The sequence below is a fragment of the Plectropomus leopardus genome, chromosome 8, assembly GCF_008729295.1.
Source record: "Plectropomus leopardus isolate mb chromosome 8, YSFRI_Pleo_2.0, whole genome shotgun sequence".
Taxonomy (NCBI): domain Eukaryota; kingdom Metazoa; phylum Chordata; class Actinopteri; order Perciformes; family Serranidae; genus Plectropomus; species Plectropomus leopardus.
Window position 1 is genome coordinate 21,977,839 of NC_056470.1, and position 19,831 is coordinate 21,997,669.

The following is a 19,831-nucleotide window of genomic DNA, read 5'->3' on the forward strand; positions in this document are numbered from 1 at the left end:
AGTGTCTTTCTACACTAACGTCATTGTAGCAATTTTCATGCGCTACCATTACTCTCTCTTACTTGTTCAGTCAGCCAGTGTTTCATACTAAATTATTGCTTGTTATAGAGATTGTTGCACTGTGATTGAGTGCAGTGTGTTACACGAATAGAAGCCAGCCACACTGGTTACTTGATTATTCAGGAACAGAGTCTGGGGGAGGAAGGTGTCACATACAGATTCAGGAAGGTTATGAGCCCCATACTTGTGCTTTGAAAAGGCTCTTAAGTGTGACTGATGTGTTTTCAAGGCAGTGTGAGTTTCAACAGTTTTGTGATGCATTACCAGAGACAGACCAGCAAAGAGAAATTCATTTTTGACCATGCCCTGTGGCAAGGGTGTAGGTTTTGTTTCAACATGTGTCTTAACATTAGGGGGTAACCATAAACCAATGGATGATGCTTCTCCACATTCTCCCACTGAACAAAACTAAACTAAAATATCCCGGATACAGCTGCTGCCATCTTGCTTTTGTGACATTTGGAAACTGCCCGGCAGTGATCTGTCTGTGGTATCAAGTTCCTGCCAATACACCCTGTGACCTATCGCAAGCAGGGCCATTGAACACGAGCACACTGATTGGCACACACAGCTTTCAGTCATGTTGTCAAATTGTCTTTCTATAGCATCAAGTCACTACTTAAAGCAAGACAGAAGAAAAATTAACACTTGATCATACATCAGGGTGATAAGAGCAGTCTTACAGGACAGAAACTATCTTGGGGAAAAACATTGGGAAACAGATGTGTGTAAATCAGTTGATGCCTTCTTTTGAGCATCAAAATACCAACGAAATGACTCTTTTTTTCATTATCAGGATTTGATTAATTTGGTCCAATAACATTTCAAAAGTCTAAAGAACGGCAAGATTAAATGATTTTATTCCCATTCAAGTTAGCAGAACCGGATGTTTCTGGTGTGCTTGCTCTGTGGGCCTAATGATGCTGATCATCCAGGTTATTTCAAACTGCAGAAACACATCATTTGCCTTCATGTGCCACTAAGAAACTTTAATAGAAATAAATGGGACCCCCAGCGAATGCTGTAACCAGGTCATTTAATACATCTGTGGGGGGAGCACATGAAATGATGGGTTGGTGGTTCCTCTGCCAGAAAATTTTAAGCATTAAACATTTAATTTCCTGCATTCTGTTGAATTTTTCTGTTCCAATTTGTGCCTTTTTCTTCATCAGTGTATGGTGAACACATGTTTGTTTTTAGTCAAAATAAAATTCCTCTGCTACTGTTATGTTTTTATTTGGGTGGCAAATGCACGTGTTACATATCGGGGGGGACGTGGCCCTTGCATCACCCCCAAAATATACACCATGCACTGAGGCTACAAAAAGGGCATGGTGTCAGGGTGGTCTGCACTTTGACCTCCGCTTTCTCTATCTATGTGAATCCTAATTATTTATGCCCCCTCTTCTCTCCCCTCTCTCTGCAGCCTCCTTTGGAAACTTCTCTTAGCTCATCCCTGGATCCATTTGGCAGCCCCTTCCCTCGTCCCCTGTCACAATACATCTCTAGGAGCCGTGGAAGAGCTGCTGTCTTCAGATATGTGAGCGGAGAATCGGCAAGTGAAAGGGGACGGGACGAGCCTATAGACAACATGCCAACCGGTCTGGAGGATTCTCATTCAACGCGGCCAATCTAGTTTACAGACACTGAGACAGAAACAAAGCCCTGCTCGAGGCAGGGGTACCCACTGTAACATAGTGATAAGATGTAAGATTCACAACCTTAGTGATGATGTAGGCCTGTCACTGGTATATGCTTGATCACATCAAATCTCCTTTTGGTTTCCTGTCTCATTCAGATCGGACTGTTGTTTTTGACTTTACATGCGCAGAAACATGTTTTTTCCTCTGTCTTGGTAAACAAGGTCATTACATGAATAACTCTTTGATATGGTTTTATACCCTTGAGTCCACTGATGCTGAAACCATGTGGATGATGGTTTGTATTGTGGTGTTTACATGCACCATTTGGCCACTGGATCTGAAATGAAGGAAACCTCCAGTTGATCTTCAACTCTGTTAGAATAACAACGAGCCTGTCCACAAGGAATTAGAGCTGGTCTTGGTTTATACAATCCTAATCAGATTCCTCACCCGCAGGTCATATTTTCCTCTCAGGACTTTGGTTTTGTAGGTTTGGAGGAGCAACAATAGCACATTAAGCCGAATGTCATTCCAACAATCAGTTGTTCTGTATTGCGACAGATCTGCAGTATGTCAGCGAGAAACTAGAAATACATATGAGCGTTGTAGAATAACATACACTGTAAATCTGCGTATACTGTAACAGTAGTCTTTTATTAATGGAATGGATCCAGTGGACATAGAGTTAATGTGATAATCACTGACTTTCTATGCTTGATAAAGCAATAATTGAAATGATATAAGGTGAAGATGAGTAGCACTGTCTGGGATAAATGATTTGAGATGCGAGTGTGAGTGTCTGTTGAGGGAAATCTACATTTTGCCTGTTACAGCGTCATAGCTTCTGTCCTTTGTGTGTGCTACTGTATACTGTATGTCATCTCCTGCACACAAACACTCAGAAAAAGGATGAGACTCTGTTGTCTTCTACACTCTCTGTCCCTGGTGTGACACTGTGATTTCAAATGCTCAGAAATCAAAATACTATGACAGCTACCCAGGCGCAGGATTCCCAGCGCAACTTGAGAGAGCACCTTTGATGTCACCGTAGACAGCAGGAGACAGTTACGTACGATGAAGATGTTTAAGTATCATAAATCAATAAATTCAACAAATAAATAAATAAACTTCCAACGAACAAAACCTCCCCTTTCAGCATCCTTCCATCAGTCCTTTGACAAGGAGTCTTTGGGTAATGTAGGTAATTGACTGTTAAAAGGGCGAGAACATACTGTATTATTTTTGGATTACCTGATGTACTGTAAATATGAACACTTTTGGTTTACTTTGTCAGATGATTGATAAGCTGTTTGAAATGCAGAAAAAGGAAAATAGAAACGTGTTTATCTGCTTTACAGATATAAAGACATGTGGTATGGAGCACTATGAAAGCTGTCTTTTTAGAATAAACTAATTCAGATTAAGTGTTGGTCTTTATTTTTACACTGTGTTACTGTAATGTTTTTTTTTTTATTATTCATTAAGTTTTTGTTAAACTGATTTTTTGGCATTACAGCAAGAAACTAGCAGGAAGAAGAATAAACTAACATTAATCTCTGCTCAATTTAAGGAAGGTATAAACTAGAATTACCACCTTGCAGGTGTATGCCTCAGCGAACCACTCAAGTTGAACTTGTAGTTCACATCCATGTCTGTGAAAACATGGATGCTTCACACACATCTTTCCCCCGGCAGCATGGAAGATCAAGATGGACAGCCAAAATCAGTGTCAGCAACTCAGTATCTGACTGAGCAGAGTAAGTTGTGATGAACAGTTCATTGTTGAGTCAAGGTGTTCTTGAGATATCACGTCACAAGAGTGAGGCGGGTTTAAGGTCACAGTGACCTTGACCTTTGGCCACCAAAATCTGATCAGCTCTTCATTGAGTCCAAATGAAGGTTTGTACCAATTGAAGAAATTCCCTCAAGGCGTTCTTAAGATATCACATTGTTGAGAATTAGATGGATTAAAGTTCACAGTGACCTTGACCTTTGACCTATGACCAGTAAAACTGGATCAGTTCATTGTTATGTCTATGTGCCAAATCTGAAGAAGTTCCTTCTAGCTGCTCTTGACATATCGCATTCACAAATGAGACAGACGAGGTAAATAATTTTAATTGAAGGCCTTTTTGTGGTGTTTTTAAACCTAAAGAAGGCTTGTTCCCAGTGAATGGTTTATTCTATACAAATAAAATAAAAGATCACAAAAACAGGCCAAAAAACTACTAAAAAAGAGACAAAATTGCCCCTAATAGACCCCAGATGACTAATAAAAGACACACACAAAAAACAGAAAAGCAAAACCAACACAAATTCAGTGTGTCTTCCACTGATGTTGGAGAGGTGGTGGGGCCTTTTGCGTATCTGTGCCCAGGGACCCATTGCCTCATAATCCACCTGTGGGCTATCCCTGTGAAAATGTTCTTGGGACGCCAGTAAGGAGAAAAGGTTAATTAGATCTTTCCCATATAGACAGACATTTCATGTTGTTTACACAAAGTGTCTCCAGGTATGACAGAGATAAGTTCTGTTATCTTTGGAAACAAGATGGTGTTGTCCTCCAAGTCTTGGAGAATCAGCGTTTTAGTCTGGCAGTGTTCCCATCATCAAAGCTAATTGTACACCTTATGAGAGGGAAGTGATGGAGTGTCCTCTGAACATTCAAAAATAGCCAAGTCTCTGTGGGGAATTATAGCTGGTTTACTTTGGAAATTCAAAAATGTCAGACCAAAATAAATCTAGCATTGGACAATCCCAAAATAAATGTAACAGGCTTCCTTCCTTAGTTTCGTATCTGTCACAACACTGAGGCACTTAGGGATGAAGTTTGTGCAAAAAAACCCTTTGAATAACAGAACCTATGTATAACTCCCCTACACTCTTGACCACAATAATTTATTTCTTTTTTCCATACTTTTCTGACACACTTGTGAATAAAATTTTACTATAATATATTAAGCCTACAGACACACTCAAATTCATTCTTTCCCTGTGTACTTTTTATGTCTCTTTCTTACACCTACACACACACACACACACACACACACACACACACACACACACACACACACATGCACACACAGAGACACGCACACATAGAAATCCAACTGCTTTTATTTAAGTGGCACAAAAGTGATTCACCTCAGTGGCTCACCTTAAATCCCCAAAGTGTCTCCAGATATCCTTTTCTGGCCAAAGCCTACATGCTGCACACCTCTTGTAGATTCTAATATCTCTTTTTCTTGTTCTTCCTTTGGTTTTTTCTTCTTTACCAACTTCCTCCTGCTGTTTGTTTTTCTATTCTTGCTTTCCTCATTTCTCCCTCACCCATTAATTCATTGATTTATTCAATTATTTCCTTACTCTATAAAGACGTGCTCCTGGTGCTGAATGTCCTGAAATAAGAAATAAAGGAAAAAAAGCACTTCAAAAAGAAAGTGCAGCTAATCTGAAGACAATGTTTGGGAGTAACTAGTGACATGATTAAATTACAAAATAAATGTAACTGTAATCAGTTAGTGAGAAAAAATGTAATTAAATTATAGTTTCTAGTCAAAATGTTGGTGATACAAAGGGTTATATTTGAATATAATTCTTTAAAAAAAAAAGAAGAAGAGGGAAATAGTGTTTATGTAGAAATCATGTTCATTTTGTTGCTTTGCATTTTTCACCGTGCAGGAACACTTTCTTTAAGCATAGCCAGTTTTCTGACATTCTTCAGCTTTTTTGCCCTGTTTAAAGCCAAAGAGCATATACAAATAATGGACGAAGCTACAGTGGCATCATCAAGTGGTTTGTAGAGTCCTGTTTTGAAGCCTTGAGTTCAACGTTTTGGCTGTTGCCGTCTTGGTTTTTTGGAGCTCAAGGTGACCAAATATGTGACACCTCGCATACAGCCTTACTCTTTAAGCGGCCTGTAACTTTAAATCTTGATAAAATGTAAATGGTGACTGTAAAATTCATCCCATTACAGTTGTCATGAAGGGAAAAATAAGCCATTGAGACCAAAACAGTTTTTGTACCAGGCTGTAAACATGTTTATTTCTGCTGTTAATCTGAGCATTTTAACACTGAGGTCTACATGGTTTGACTCGCTTTTGAAGCAGGCCTCAAGTGGCTGTGTGTGGAACTGCATTTTTTGGCACTTCCGTATTGGCTTCATTTTTTTTTAGCCCTGGTGGCTGCCACTTGTTAACAACATTTCTTAAAAAAAAATCAAATGTAATAAGTAGCATGACTTTAATGAATTAATTAAAATAGTTACATTATTTTTGACATTTTTAACAGGTGTATTAGTACCCTGTAACTTGTTACATTTCAAAAGAAACCCTCCAAGACCGTCTGAAGATTAATATAAAAATCTTAATTAAAGTGATTGAACATTGTATTTTATTATTTGTCACAGAGTATTTTTCAAACTTGCACAGTGCTTTGAGCAGTCATTCAGGGTCCTCGAATCACAACTCAGTAAATGCAAAACAGTACTGACTGCTTAAAGAGACACACATACCTAGTGTCTGTCTCCAGCTCACACACATGCACACACACACTAGGATCCAATTACTGAGAGGCATAAAGCATCTCACCAGTTGATAACAAGGCACATGTATGATAAACAGATTCAGTGAACAGTGGCCTTCTCAACCCTGACAGAGAATAAATCCGCAGAGCAGATGGCTGGATGGTGCAGTTAATTGGTTACTGTTTACTATTAAGTGTCCTTTCTTTTTGAAAGCTTGTCTTTAGTCATGATTATCTAAAACACCCGGGCACTAAGGCTCTCCATCCAGCTTGTTTATCATTATCTGCTCGTGGCTTTGATCAGCTGGATCTCAGTCCTCTGACAGCGCTGAAATAGAATAAGAAACACTCTGTCCTCTCTCATCAGCTACTCTTGAGCAGCCCTCAAGCAGCTGCTACAGTGGAGTCGCTCTGTGGCGCAAACAGCTGAAGACTGTAATTTTTTTGGCCAGCGCCCAAGTGTTAATATTCAGGCTACCACTACAAAGCAAATCAGTACATGGGAAAGAGTGCATGTGTGTGTTCACTCAACTTTCACGGGAAAGGTCAAACGATAAATAACACAATCGAGTGGTGGATGGACTCTTCAAGAGGCTGTTAGGGCACAGACCACTCCACCTGGCCAGTTTTAAAAACCATTAGGTAGCCTTTTGCTCGCTCAGCAGAGGAGGAGTGGGAACATAAATCACTGCCACGATAAAAGGATTAATCACGGGTCAAACAAGGCCTTGCGTGAACTATTCATCAGCGACCATTAGAGAGCAAGAGGGAGATTTAACTTTATCATTTGGACATGCTGTGCAGGTAAATGGCAGTTGTCACTCCACCCATTGGGCTTAGGGTGTCATTAACCAGCAACCAACAAGAGATCAAGGTAACACTAATGATGAGGCCATGGAAAGCACCCACACATTTAAAGTGACAAAAATGCTACAGGGCTCCATGTTTCCTTAATGGCTGCTCTTGACAAATTACATGACAGCACTGCCCCCTAGTGGAAGAATCATGCAATCAAAACTTTCCTGGAAAATTTAAAAAATGGAAGTGTTGAGAATCTTTTGTCATTTGCAACAATACAAATTACTTGTTAGCATTAAGTCTAATATTGCTGTTAAATAAGACTTGGAGTGGAATGGTGTATTTTTCTTTGACATTGTTAAGACATAGCAGCAGCGAGGGCAGAGGTTTCCACATTGGACATGTATAAAGTGGAGGGTTTTCTGAGTCCTTTTTTAAAAAAATATTTGCATGAAACACTTGATTTCCTGTATTCTGGTGAATATTTCTGCACCCATTTGTGCCAGCCAGTTCTGTATCAATTTGTGGTGCAAATGCCTCTGATTTTGTCAAAATCAAAGTGCGCTGCTTCTTTTATTTGTTTATTTGAGGGGCACACATGCACGTTTCAAATATCGAGGGAGACGTGTCATCCACACCCCCCCTAAAAGTCTATACCTTTGCATAGCAGTCAGTAATAACATGAATTTAACCTTGAGGAAACTTATCTTTGAGGCTTATGATGCCTTCAAGTTGTGATTTTTTTTCTTTCAAAAATCAAAATATGTCTAAAAATGTACTTACATGAATCCAACAATTTTTTTTAGCAAAAAAAAAAAAATAGACCTAAAGATAATAATTTGCAGTACACAATGCTGAGGATAGGCTAACTGTTATGAATCTTTGTCAAATTAATATGAAGCTGTCAATAATTATTGTTTTAATATCTTAGTATTGTATGCACCACACAACAGTATGTTTATACATGACACTGTGGGCTTTATGGACTATGTTCATGTTATTGAAGGCTCAGTCCAATGTGCAACTCAATTGTATTTACAGTACGTACAGTATGTTTCATCCAGCTGAGGGGTCTTTGGCCTGAAAATATTGAAGATCCCTGATTTAATTAATTAATGCTTTGTTCACTCATCTTGCTGACCTTAGTGCATATTCACTCAGATAAGAAAGGGAGTTGTTAATTCTCTTATCTGTCTCTAAGTGTCATTACGTTACAAAGCTCTTAGATTTAAAAATGACAATCATTTATCAAAACAAAAACGGTAAGTTATTTAATCACATGTGATACTGTGGGTTTATGCATCACAGTTAACTGGTACCAAAAATGAGGTTCTCCTGCCCTCCACTGGCAATCATGAAAACCTTTTTCTTTTTTTTTTTAAACATCCATTACATCATCATGGTTTCAGATGATTTCCACTAATAGGAAATATTAGGTCATGACGACTGTCACCAATCAAAGAGACTCTCTGTTGTTTTACTGGAGCTTAGTGAAGTGGCAGTGATGCCATGAATGATTCATTTAGGGGAGCTGTGACACAAAAAAGACGTGGCTTCACACCGTATGTTTAACAGTTATTATTAGCTGACTTACATGGGGAAACGCCAGGAGTGTGCACACAGCCTGTAGTCAAGTTAGAACAATTAAATATCCAATATTGTATTGACTGTAGGCCTATGTGTTGAAATGCTATTAGCACCAATAGGATTAATATTTTGTGCATTAATACTGACCTTGAATTTTTGGATTATAAAGCCTGGCTTAGCCTATATGCATAACGCTGGACAAATTAATGAACCCACATATTTAAACTCGGTAGGTTAAGCACACATATTTGTTATTCCTGTGGTTTTTATTGAGGAATATTTGCAATGACTGGCTTACAGTAGGAACAATAAATAACCTACATACCACAGACTGGACTAAAATCATTTTCCCTGTGTGATTTGGTAAAGCTGCTATAGGCTGGAGGACACACGGGGGGAACATTTAGCAGCAACTAGATTAAAATACTTGGCGGAGGTTGATTTAAGGAATTTAAGCCCTGACCCTTTTTTTCGTCAGGAACGAGCGCCGTTACGTCGGAAGAGCAGCACGAGCCGGCATCGCAGCGAGTTTATTAGACAGAAAACCCCAATATTAATCTGCTCGATATAGATAATAATAACGCGAGAGTTTGCAAGTTGTCTCAAGACTGTAGTTGCAACTGTCAAAGGTGGAGTGGATACGCGCATGACCCAACACACATTACTGTAATACTGTACACGGCCGCCGAGATAATATCCGTATAAAAAACCGAAATAATCTCGAGGTAAGGAGCCGAGGAGTGTACCAAAAGCGACCGACGTTTGGCGTTTCTGCTCGTTTTCCTTCGCTTCGTTTTCTTTTACTCCAACCAAGTGTTTCGCCGCCGTCGAAATTACTGCACTAAATATATTTTTGTGCCTCCCTTTAGCTCCAGCCAGCGCAAGGATTTTTTTTTACTCCTCCTTCGTAATAAAGTCGCCATTTTGCTTCACTGCCTATATAAACCATCCCGTATTCTAATATTTTTCCTCAAGGAGTCGGGGACCTACCTATCTTTCCTGGCTATTTCTCATATTTCTGGAGTGTTTAACGAGAAGACAGAGGTTGAAGAAGTGCCTCGTGGTATGCTATACATATTAATGCAGGAAAGGAGGGGGGCAAGGCAATTGGAAACTGGGAATAAGGTGAAAGTATCCAGGATTTCTTTTCATGTGCAGACGAAAATGTAATTTCTCTTCTCCTGCCCTGCTCTGTTTTTTCTTCCACCTCGTCGTCGTCCGCAGAGTGGGGGGACAGGACGACGGTGACGACTGTCCACTTCCTTTCAGGCCCCCCCAGCCCCAGTCTGACCGGTCCTTGACGCACAGCAGGTGTGATTGCCATGTAACAAAACATTGGTGGAAAAACGCCCACTTTAGGTGCCTGTCTCCTGACCCCCTCCTCCCTCACGTGGGTGACCCGGGGCCACCCGGCCCCCAGTGCTGGGTGACTGCCCAACGCTTCAGGTAGGTGTGGCCGACCAGAAAGTGGGGGCACTTTTTTTTTTCTTAAAAATAGGCAACTCTGTAACCTTGTTGTAGTTGACACACACACACACAGACACACAGACACAGCATGGCAGTGTGCCACGTGCGGTGCTAAAATACTTATTTCCAGGTTGGTTTGTCAGCAGATTGTGTGAGGAGATGTGAGTGGGTGTCACCAGGTTTTGTTGTGTCTAGCTAAAATGTATGGTAATGTAGGACTGTCGTTTACTTGTAGAAATAGTCTTTTATGAAAACACCAGCTGCAATGTTATTTTAAAAAAAAACCCCACTGTTGAACAAATGCCAGAGCACAGCCAGAAAGTGTTATTTCCTATAGGGATGCCTAATTTGTAACATAGGAAACAAATATGTATTGTGTACAAAAAGTCATTCTTGAAACTCACAATTACATATTACAAGCATATTTATAATTTAGCAGTCATTCTTGCTATGTTTGTATCTCTCTCACCATCCCATCTGTCTATTTTAAGTAAAGTCTTCACACTCTGACACATCATACAGAAACAGGAAGGTGTCTAGTGTTGGAGTGTGCAATATTTCTGCAACTTGCATTTTGCAGCGAGCTCGCAGCACCTTTTAAAGTCAAATTTGTTATCAACTTGCAACAAACTGTGAGCATATTGTCACTGTGACAGATGAGCCATCATCTCTCAATGTACAGTGAGTAGCATGGCGTGTAAACGGACACTGAGTGGCCCCCACTGAGTGACCCTTTGTGTGCTGTTGTAATTCATTAGGAGAGTGACATGAATGTGTGCTAAGAGAAAGCATGCTGGATCGTAATCAGTCCCACTTAGCATAATTAGCGATTGTCAGCCTTCATCCATTAGCCTGTTCCATGCTGGTAGGGAATGAGGGTTCAGCACACGGAGCCCAAAACTGACATATACGGCTTACTATGGATGATGGTGGCATGGCGTTTGTAATGGATTATTATCTGTCAAGCATTCAACAAATGAGGATTTGCTATCACTTAGAGGTCCAGAGTGTGGTTTTTAGGGACATCTATTGGCAAAAATAGTATACAATGTTCAGAGATATCTTTTCATTAGTTTCTAATTACCTTAAACTAAGAATATCTCTGTTTTTGTTACCTTAGAAGGAGGTGTTTATATACAGAGTGGGTCCTTGTGGTTCCCATGTTGTTGTTTGGATTTAGTATCGTTGAGATTTTTTTTTTTTCGTGATACAAGGACTAAAAAGACCCTTTCAAAATGGTTCCAGTGCATTAGCGATGCTTGAACCAATGATTTTTTTTTCAAAATGAAGCACAAAAATACCGGTCAAAGATGAAATTGAATCGAAGAATGTATTTTTTATCGCAAAGGCATATTTGGCCTTGAAATTGAACAATATATTACCTCTTACCTCAAATGTAAATAATGGCCGAATGGAACACATTGATAATGTATCATAATGTATTGTAATATATAATGAAATTAGTGAAAATAATTCTCCGTCCACATGTATATAATTGCCGCAAAGACCTCCGCCCTCTACAACGCTGCTTCCGTTTAAAGGTACAATATTATGACTTCCTCCATCATCTCCTTGTGCTATCTTTTGGCTGTATCTATGCCAACATAAAGGATGAATGGAAGTACGAGGACAGTGATGTTTATGACATTTGAAATGGACGTGTCTATTTTCTTATGGAAAGGGAGTATAAATAATCCTTACAGTAAATCTGTTCAGATGCCAATGAGGCAGATTCACTAGATAACTTCCAGGCTAACCCTCTTTTCTTTAGTCAGCAGACACGGGAACATGGTTTGGGCCTTGAGGAGTTGTAGCATTTATTCACTGACAAATAGCCGAAACTGTACTCATACTACACTGCTAATTTTAACGTCACACTCTTTGCTCCAGCTGCTGCAGCTTCACCGTCACCATCTCACACACGCTCAGGCTTGCTGTAGAGAACCCCAGGAATGAGTACTAAAGCCTGGAAATCAGTTAGCATTACAGCATCTCCGGTTCCCTCGTCTTGAAGTCATTGGGTTTTTTGAATGGGTTTTTGGTTAGATGCCTGAAATAAGATCTGTGGTTATCACATACTTTAGAGACTTTCATGTTTTGTTCTACAACAAAAAAATACGTCAGCAAATACCCCACTTGTAAACTTTGAAGCATTTATGCGACTTAAAAAAATGATTGCTAACAAGTGGCTAAATGAGACCTCAGAACATCATCAAGGTGAACCGCGCTAAACACAGCTGTGCAGCCTCATAATGGTGGCAACGCGACGGTGGTGTACTTCGTTAATAGCATAACTTTAGCTCTGGGGATTGCATTCAGGCTTCAAAAATCTTAAAAGTGATTTTACTTTTTGGAGATTATCTTGCTGAACAAAAGATGTAAACATTTGTTTACCACAGGTAAACATTATTTTCTGCAATTATCCAAAACTTAATAGAAAAACCCCATAGGCTTTTTGACAAGGGAACCAGGGCAAAACTAACTTCCGCATCGCCCTACAGAAAAACATCATCCCTGGGGAACTCAATACACATAATCTAGTACCATATTGAGGCACAGAAATGCACGTTGTGATGCAGTCAGGTCCATGCAGAGCATATAGGAAACTGTACTGGCAACATATTTCGGTACTCAACCATAGTTGTTCTTCAGTTCTTAGTGTTTTTTGCATTCTCACTTCTCAAGTTTCAGTTTCGCAGCCTCACTGCTAGATGCCACTGAGTCCTTTGCACTAGACAAAATAACTTTGCTGCTGACCATGTGACCCGTTCCAGAGATCTGTTGCTTGTTTTTTATAATAAAGAAAGAAGCCATGAAATTAGCTTTGTACCCTCCTTCTCCTCCGTTGACTCACCTTTTGTTTAATGGGCAGAACATGGAGTTAGTGTGTAAGTGAGAATATTGATTTTGAAATGAAACATGGAAGGTCACCCCCTCATTACCACTGCAGATGATGTGTGTGGCTCCACTCGGATAACCTTCAGTGCAATAGCAGCGGTGGCCGACATATAGAAAGTGCATTGTAGAACACGGGGACAGCATCATCGCAGTGGACACTGCTAATATTGTTTGGACAAGCAATGGAAAGGGATTAATGAGAGTCAGAAAGCATCCCAACATCGCCTCTAGCTACCAATCTCTCCTGTGTGTGTTTTTGTATCCCTTCAACCACCATCGCAGGCATGGAGAGCCCAAGTGGCCCCAGGCTTGGGAAGCTGTCCTCATCAGGGCTGCCAAAGGTCCGGACTCCCAAGCATGGACATCCCCAGGAGCCTGTCAGAACCACGCCAGGCCCTGAAAACAACAACAAACACAGTGAGTGACGAGCCGCCACACTTCGTTAAACAAAACAGTGTGTAGCTTTAGATCTGTGCAGCAGGTCTTCACAGATTGTTTTAAATGTGAGAAAGCTTTTGTTTGTGTGACCCAGGTTTTCTCCAGGATGAATTCCATGTTGTGAAGCAGCATAAATAATAGCTCTCATTTGCATACAACATGACATACTAACACATATGTGATGGTTGTGTTTTTTCAAGTTTGTCTCTCTATTCCATCGGCTTTCAACTGGGTGGACTTTTGTAGTCGTTTTGTAGTTCATAATAGGCTAGCTGTTCAGAGCTTCAGCATTGTTTCTCAAGGATTTGATCAACATACCACACATATATCTGTCTCTGTTGCTTTTTTGAATGGGTTATATTTTACTAAGAATCAATGGTTCCCCAGCCTCAATGTAATTTTACCCCTCTTACCACAGAAGGGCCTGGAAACTACAACATTTTTCCTCAGGCTGCCTTACAGTGAGAAAACCAAACAAACAAGCATTGCCAAGCACTGACATTAGTGAAACCCTAAGCCATCTGGATGGAGATGGAAGATTTTGGAAAGAGAAAGCTGGGCTGGGGGAATTATGTTTCAATCCAATAACCAGCAGATCATCATGACTTTGTTAATAGAGTCAGGCAGACTTGGAAAACTGGGGCTCTTCTAATATGACCCAGTTGTTTTGGTTGCTACAAAATAGCCCCTCATTCCCAGACACACAGAACACTAGACTAGGTGCTTCAATTTGTTTTCTTTCCATGTTAATATTCAGCCCTGTAGGCTGAATTTGCATGCCTGTGTGGGTGCGTGCATGTGTGTGTGTGCTAGCTGTGGACAGTAATACAAAACTTATTGTGCAAACAGGAAACATCGGATTGTTTTTCTGAAGCCATTTATTAAATAGCTTTAATTTTACGTCTTCATCTGCCTAATCTTTTGATAGTTAGCAGTATATCACAGGCTCACTGTATAGTCTCCATCTCCCTTTTGTATTCAGGATGCCAGATGATGTGCTGGTTTTGCTCTTAAAGAATTTATTGTAGCAGAACACAGTGCATTTGAATGACAGGTTTTTCTCTGCAGCCTCTCAGAGTGTTATGTTTTATAGATTTTTTTACACTTTATTACTCAATAAACAAGATGTGTTTATAAATCAATCAGTGCGAAGTTGGTAGTGGGCTGTGCGCTGTTTTGAGACTGATGGCTAGATCTGAGAGAAGCACACTTGGCTGAAGTTCACTAATGAGTACCGCCGATGATTGTGCGTGTGCATGTGTGTGTTTGTTCATATAACGCTTTCACAGGTAATGGTCCTGGTTTTTATGGGACTTTTTCTGGTAACTTAAGACTCTCTGCTTGTCTGTCTCGCTTTTCTTTTTCCATGGTTGATGTGCTTTGACTCTCATTAAAGTGGAGCTTCTCAAAAAATACCGGTGCAGTAATTATATCAGTGTTTTTGATAGTGCAAGTCTGTGCTAAGGACGGCTTCCAGCTCGATTTGATTGCACAAGATAAAAATCTACATTCCACTATGTTGTAGCTGAAGAATCGTCTTGTTTGGCTGGAAACTTGCTCTTATCTGGAACATTACCAGGGGTTTCCCTTGCCTTTGGAGAGGCTTAGTTGGTAACATTGCCAGTGGCCCGAGTTTTATGTGATTATGAGGTTTGAAGATTCTCTAAGAACATTCAGCCACCTTAAGGGGAAACACAAGGCTACATGGAAGAACCAAGTGTAACAGTAGGAATTGATTTCGACACAAAGCAGAGCATAAGAAATGCATGAGGAATTTTACATTTTCATCTCACAAAGGCACTTGATTACTGTGGCATTTGTATGCACACCATAGCTGCTGAGTGTAATGATTCACTCAGATGTTGTTGAGACTAAAGCAAAGAAGATATTCATTGACTTTGATTGGACTTTCTGTAGTTCCTCAAGCAAAACACCAGCTCCGTCTAGATGAGCTATCTTCTCAAATCTGGCCTCCTTGCTTATTACTCATCTGTGTCTGGCTTGAGCTTTCAGTAGCTAATGATGAGGAGAAATGCTACAGTGCTAATCATAATGAGCCTGGCGCTAGCTTGTCTATCCCAGGGGGACTTTAAGTCTCGGTTTGGGGAAACAAAGGCATCAATATCTAAGGCTCCCAGTGGGGGTTTTCAGTGCTCAGTCTATGTCTATTGTGTACACAGTGTGCTCTTCAGATAACCAGGTACGGCATTATCTGCCCTCTTCACACTGGCCTTGTTTCATTTTTCATTCCATGTCCATGGAAAGTTTGGACTCTTCTACCTTGTTGCATTATCACTTCTCATGCTGATCGATAAATGTCCTTGTCGGAAACTTTGCATGATGTAACAGTGAAGAAATCCTGTCTGGCTGGAGTATTTTTGTACAAGTGGTTTTACTGAAATCCCTCTATGATTTCATGCACAGAAACAAAGGCTGCAAATCGGGTTTGTGTGCTTTCTCAGAGTGGTGCGGTTGAGCTGTCACTTTGCCACACCAGAGAACTTGCAGGAAAGGATGTGGTCCTTGAGGGTGACTTGCTCGCTTTTTGTCTCCCTCTTTTCTTCTCTTGCTCTCACATTTTTTTTTCACATTAACATCTTATTAGAGCGCTAGTTTTGTCATTTTTTTCCTCCACCAGCGGTTTAAGCTGTTTAACAACCTACAGTGAAAGTATTTGGACAGAACTAATGCTGCTCTGCCAAATGCTTTAGGCAAGCCCTGAAATTAGGCTCCATTCTGCAAACATTAATGCTAGTATAAATGAGTGGAGTCTACGTGTGTGTGTGTGTGTGTGTGTGTGTGTGTGTGTGTGTGTGTGTGTTTGAGAGAGAGAGAGACTATCTTCCTTCTTTGACGGAGAGTGGTGCAGTACCCAACCTGATCCCAGAACACAATTTTTTCCATTGGGCACACTGTGTAAGGGGAAGTGGGAGCTCCAGAGTTGGGAGGAGTTGTCACTATTAGAATGGAGGAAGTTTGCATAAGTTTATATGCTTGTGGGTATGTGTGAATGTTGAAGGAACAGTTTACCCCAAAATAAATTACACATATTTTTCCTCTTACCTGGAGTGCTATTTATCAGTCTAGATTGTTTTGCGAGTTGTGAGTTGCTGAGTGTGGGAGATATCAGTCATATAGATGTCTGCCTTCTCTTCAATATGATGGAACTAGATGGCACTCAGCTTGAGGTGCTTAGAGTGCCCAAAACATTTTTTTTAATAAAATTCAACAGCAGTGTCTCTTTCCAGAAATCATGACCCAGTTACTGATGATAATTCCCAGACCTTATTGTGAATCAACTGAATCACCACACAGAAGGAGGTGTGCATCTACTCATGGATGAGAGGCTTGTGCTCGTGACAGCACAAAATGCAACAGTTAGCTCAGTGGTGAGCTCGGTGAGCTAGCAGTTAATGCAGACTTCCCTCTGCACAGTGACACAGTTGGCAATAGTTTCTACATTAAACTCCTAACAACAAGGTCTGTGGATTTTCTTGAGTAACTGGGTCATAATTTCTGAAAATAGACCGGGTCCTGTGTCCACATAGTGTTTTTGTTGTTGTTTTTGTTGTTTTTTCCTTGTACCGGTATTATTTGTCAGTTGTTACCATTAAGGAAAGAGCACATGCGTCCACCTAGAGAAAAAGTGCTGCACCCAGTCTCTTTTTTTAGAGCACTCTGGCTATTTTGTGCTGGCACTCCAAGCACTACTTGTTGAAAATTTCTGAACTTTTCAGAAAGGTGCTGATGATGTCACTACCGCTCCTTTAGCTAGGCTATTGTCACAATAAAGACAGAAAAACTCATTTGTGAGCAGATTGGCAGGCATACACTTAATGTTGCTCATGAGTGTGATGCTATTATCATAGTACCGCTGTAAGCTTGTTGTTAACTGTATAATCAAGCCTCTGTTACTGTGGTAATAGTGTAAGCTAGCAGGATTACATGAATGTCAAGATATTGTTGTCATTGACAGCTGCAGCTTGTCATTTTTAAAAAGCACTGGGAGCACTTTTTTATGAAGTGCTGGGATGAAGCGCTCTCTAGCGCTCTGCCACTGGTTTTCTGCCAAAGAAAAATGCTACGTGGACACTGGGCCTTACTGTTGACTTTTTCAAAAGTATTTTTTGGGCACTTTGAGCACCACAAGCTGAGTGCCATCTAGTTTTCTATTATATTCGAGAGAAGGCAGTCATCTCAAGGGCTGATATCTCCATTACTCGACAAGTCACACCAAAACAATCCAGATTAATGAATAGCACAACAGGTAAGAGGACAATGACTGTCCTTTGAAATGTACTAGTTTGTGCTGTTTTTGTTTGTGTTTACATGCATGCATGTGCACAGCCATGAGTGTTCTCAAATGACAGTCCACTACTCTGACTGCAGGACCTTCATTTCAGACCCCCATTTGCTGACCCTGCATGTTTGCCTCAGAAGCAATCTCTCACTCTCCCTCTCATCTATTGCTTTCTCACACTTTCTCTCGCTCATTCGTTGTCCCATTCTCCACACGTAACTGTCGCTCCTCTCCTTTTCATCCTCCCTCAAACTCCTCATCTTCCTTGTGTCTCACTCATTAGGCAGTTTTATCAGCAGAAACAGTGAATCCTCGGGTTGCCGGCCTCACCATGCCACCTTCCATTCCATCCCCGCAACACCTCCTTACCCTACTCCCACCCGCTGTCCCCACTCCCTGTCCTCTCTCTTCTCACGTCTCGTATTTCTTATATTTTGTAGCTCTTGCCTGCTGATACTTCAATCTCCTAAATTGGTGAAATACCAAAAGATAAAATCGATAAAGAGCTTTAGATTGGAGAATGTTTGTTTTGGGATGAAATTGAATTCTGGTGCTTTTCTCAGCCTGATGCTGCATCTCGTTTTGAGGAGAGTCCTTTGTCATCTTTGTCACACCTATATTTGGCAGGCTTGAGGATGGCAGATGAGAAGGAGTACAGGGAAATGGGAGAGGAGAGAGATTGAGTCGGTGAGTCACTGTCCATAAGGAGGGCACTGCAAACAGTCTGGAGCAGGCATTGTCTGTCTGGCTCTTATATACTGTATGCGCTGTTGCATAAACATGCCTTTTTTCATTGGTGGTTGTATATGCACTGCATGTGTACCACTACATGCCTCGGAGCATAAATGGCAAATTCTACCATGATCTATGTACGCTTTTCAAATGTTTTGTCCAGTCAGTTCACCTGTCGACATCATCCCCCTAGGACTTCACTGGCCACATTTGTGGCCAGTCATCCTAAGCTGTTGTGATTGGATGTCACTAAACATGCTATTGGCCATGGGCCAAATAGGCATCAGGCGATAGATTAGATTTCCAATAATATGAAGCATGCAGCTGATGTGGAAGGCTGTAAAATCAATGCAGGTCTGAAGAGGCTGTTGAGGTACTGTGAGTCACAGGATTATGTAGCAGGAATTTCGAGCCTGAGCTTCTCTTTGATTTGGCCGCTGTGAGTGTGGTCTAGTGGTGCTAGCAAACTGAGCCTTCCACAGGTCTGTGTGGTGATTCCTGGACTCTACACAAAGCGATTCCCTTTACAGTAGTTCAGACCGCTGAGGGCAGTTAGAAATGTTTTTGCATAGGAGACTTATTCTTCTTAGGCTTGGAGTGGGATATCTTCTTACTAAATAACTGGTAGTTAGTGCACAGTCTGTTTATAGCTAACTCATAGAGTTGTACAAAAGCTGAAATCAGCAGAACTATGAATATATCATTGGCTGAATAAAGTGATCTATCAAAGCCACCACAAGTAGAATTTTTGAATTCACAACTTCAGTACGGCTAATTCACATTATTCTTTGCCTAAAGTAGGGAGCTTCCACATTACGTGAAGTGTATTTACCTTGCTTTATCATCCTTTACTTGACAAAAAGCTGTTTTTAAGCTTAAAGAAACTGTTATTAAGTTTTAATAGTTGTTTAGGCAAGAAGGCAACTATTTTAGATTGCCATCATATCATGAGTTTATCCAAATAATGCCTTTTTGGACATTTTTGAAGTTGCTGGCCGTGTGTGACCAGTCGGTCAGCATAACATTACAAAAGCATATGTCAGTGTTTTTGTAATTAATCTCACTGTTGGCAAGAAATGTAAATATTGAACAGTACTATAGATGGTGATGATGATGATGCTCCATAGCTAGTCAATAGTGTAAAAGCAAGCTTAGCTAATGTTAGTGAGGTGGCTCCAGCTGGGCTAAGCTGCTTGTTGTTGCTGTTTGGCAACAAGCTATCAGGGAAGCTACAGTTAGGAGCAGTAGCAGTAGCATATAACACTTGTCTTAGAAACCCTTTATTGCTATGATGGCAAAATCAGGATTTCATACACGACAACGAAAAATTAGACTCCGGCAATTCCGGTTGTTTGGTCAGTCCATTGACAGTTTAGCCCATTGT

The 19,831-nt window shown here is 40.6% G+C and overlaps 2 protein-coding genes across 7 annotated transcripts in view; both read left to right on the forward strand.

Annotated features, from left to right (window-relative positions):
• Positions 1-1,884, forward strand: part of samd10b (sterile alpha motif domain containing 10b) — a 65,732-nt gene extending 63,848 nt beyond the window's left edge. Inside the window, exon 5 of the mRNA XM_042492266.1 lies at positions 1,487-1,884. Coding sequence (XP_042348200.1) covers positions 1,487-1,509 — 23 coding nt within the window. The 3' untranslated portion in view covers positions 1,510-1,884. The remainder of the gene's footprint in view (positions 1-1,486) is intronic.
• Positions 1,885-9,115: 7,231 nt separating this feature from the next.
• znf512b (zinc finger protein 512B) overlaps positions 9,116-19,831 on the forward strand; it is a 38,387-nt gene continuing 27,671 nt past the window's right edge. For 4 of the 6 annotated variants that reach the window (XM_042491532.1, XM_042491536.1, XM_042491535.1 and 1 more), the window contains exons 1-3: positions 9,116-9,675; positions 9,837-10,058; positions 13,260-13,394. In XM_042491532.1, coding sequence (XP_042347466.1) covers positions 13,262-13,394 — 133 coding nt within the window. In that variant the 5' untranslated portion in view covers positions 9,116-9,675; positions 9,837-10,058; positions 13,260-13,261. The other 2 variants (XM_042491533.1, XM_042491534.1) reach the window with 2 other exon arrangements.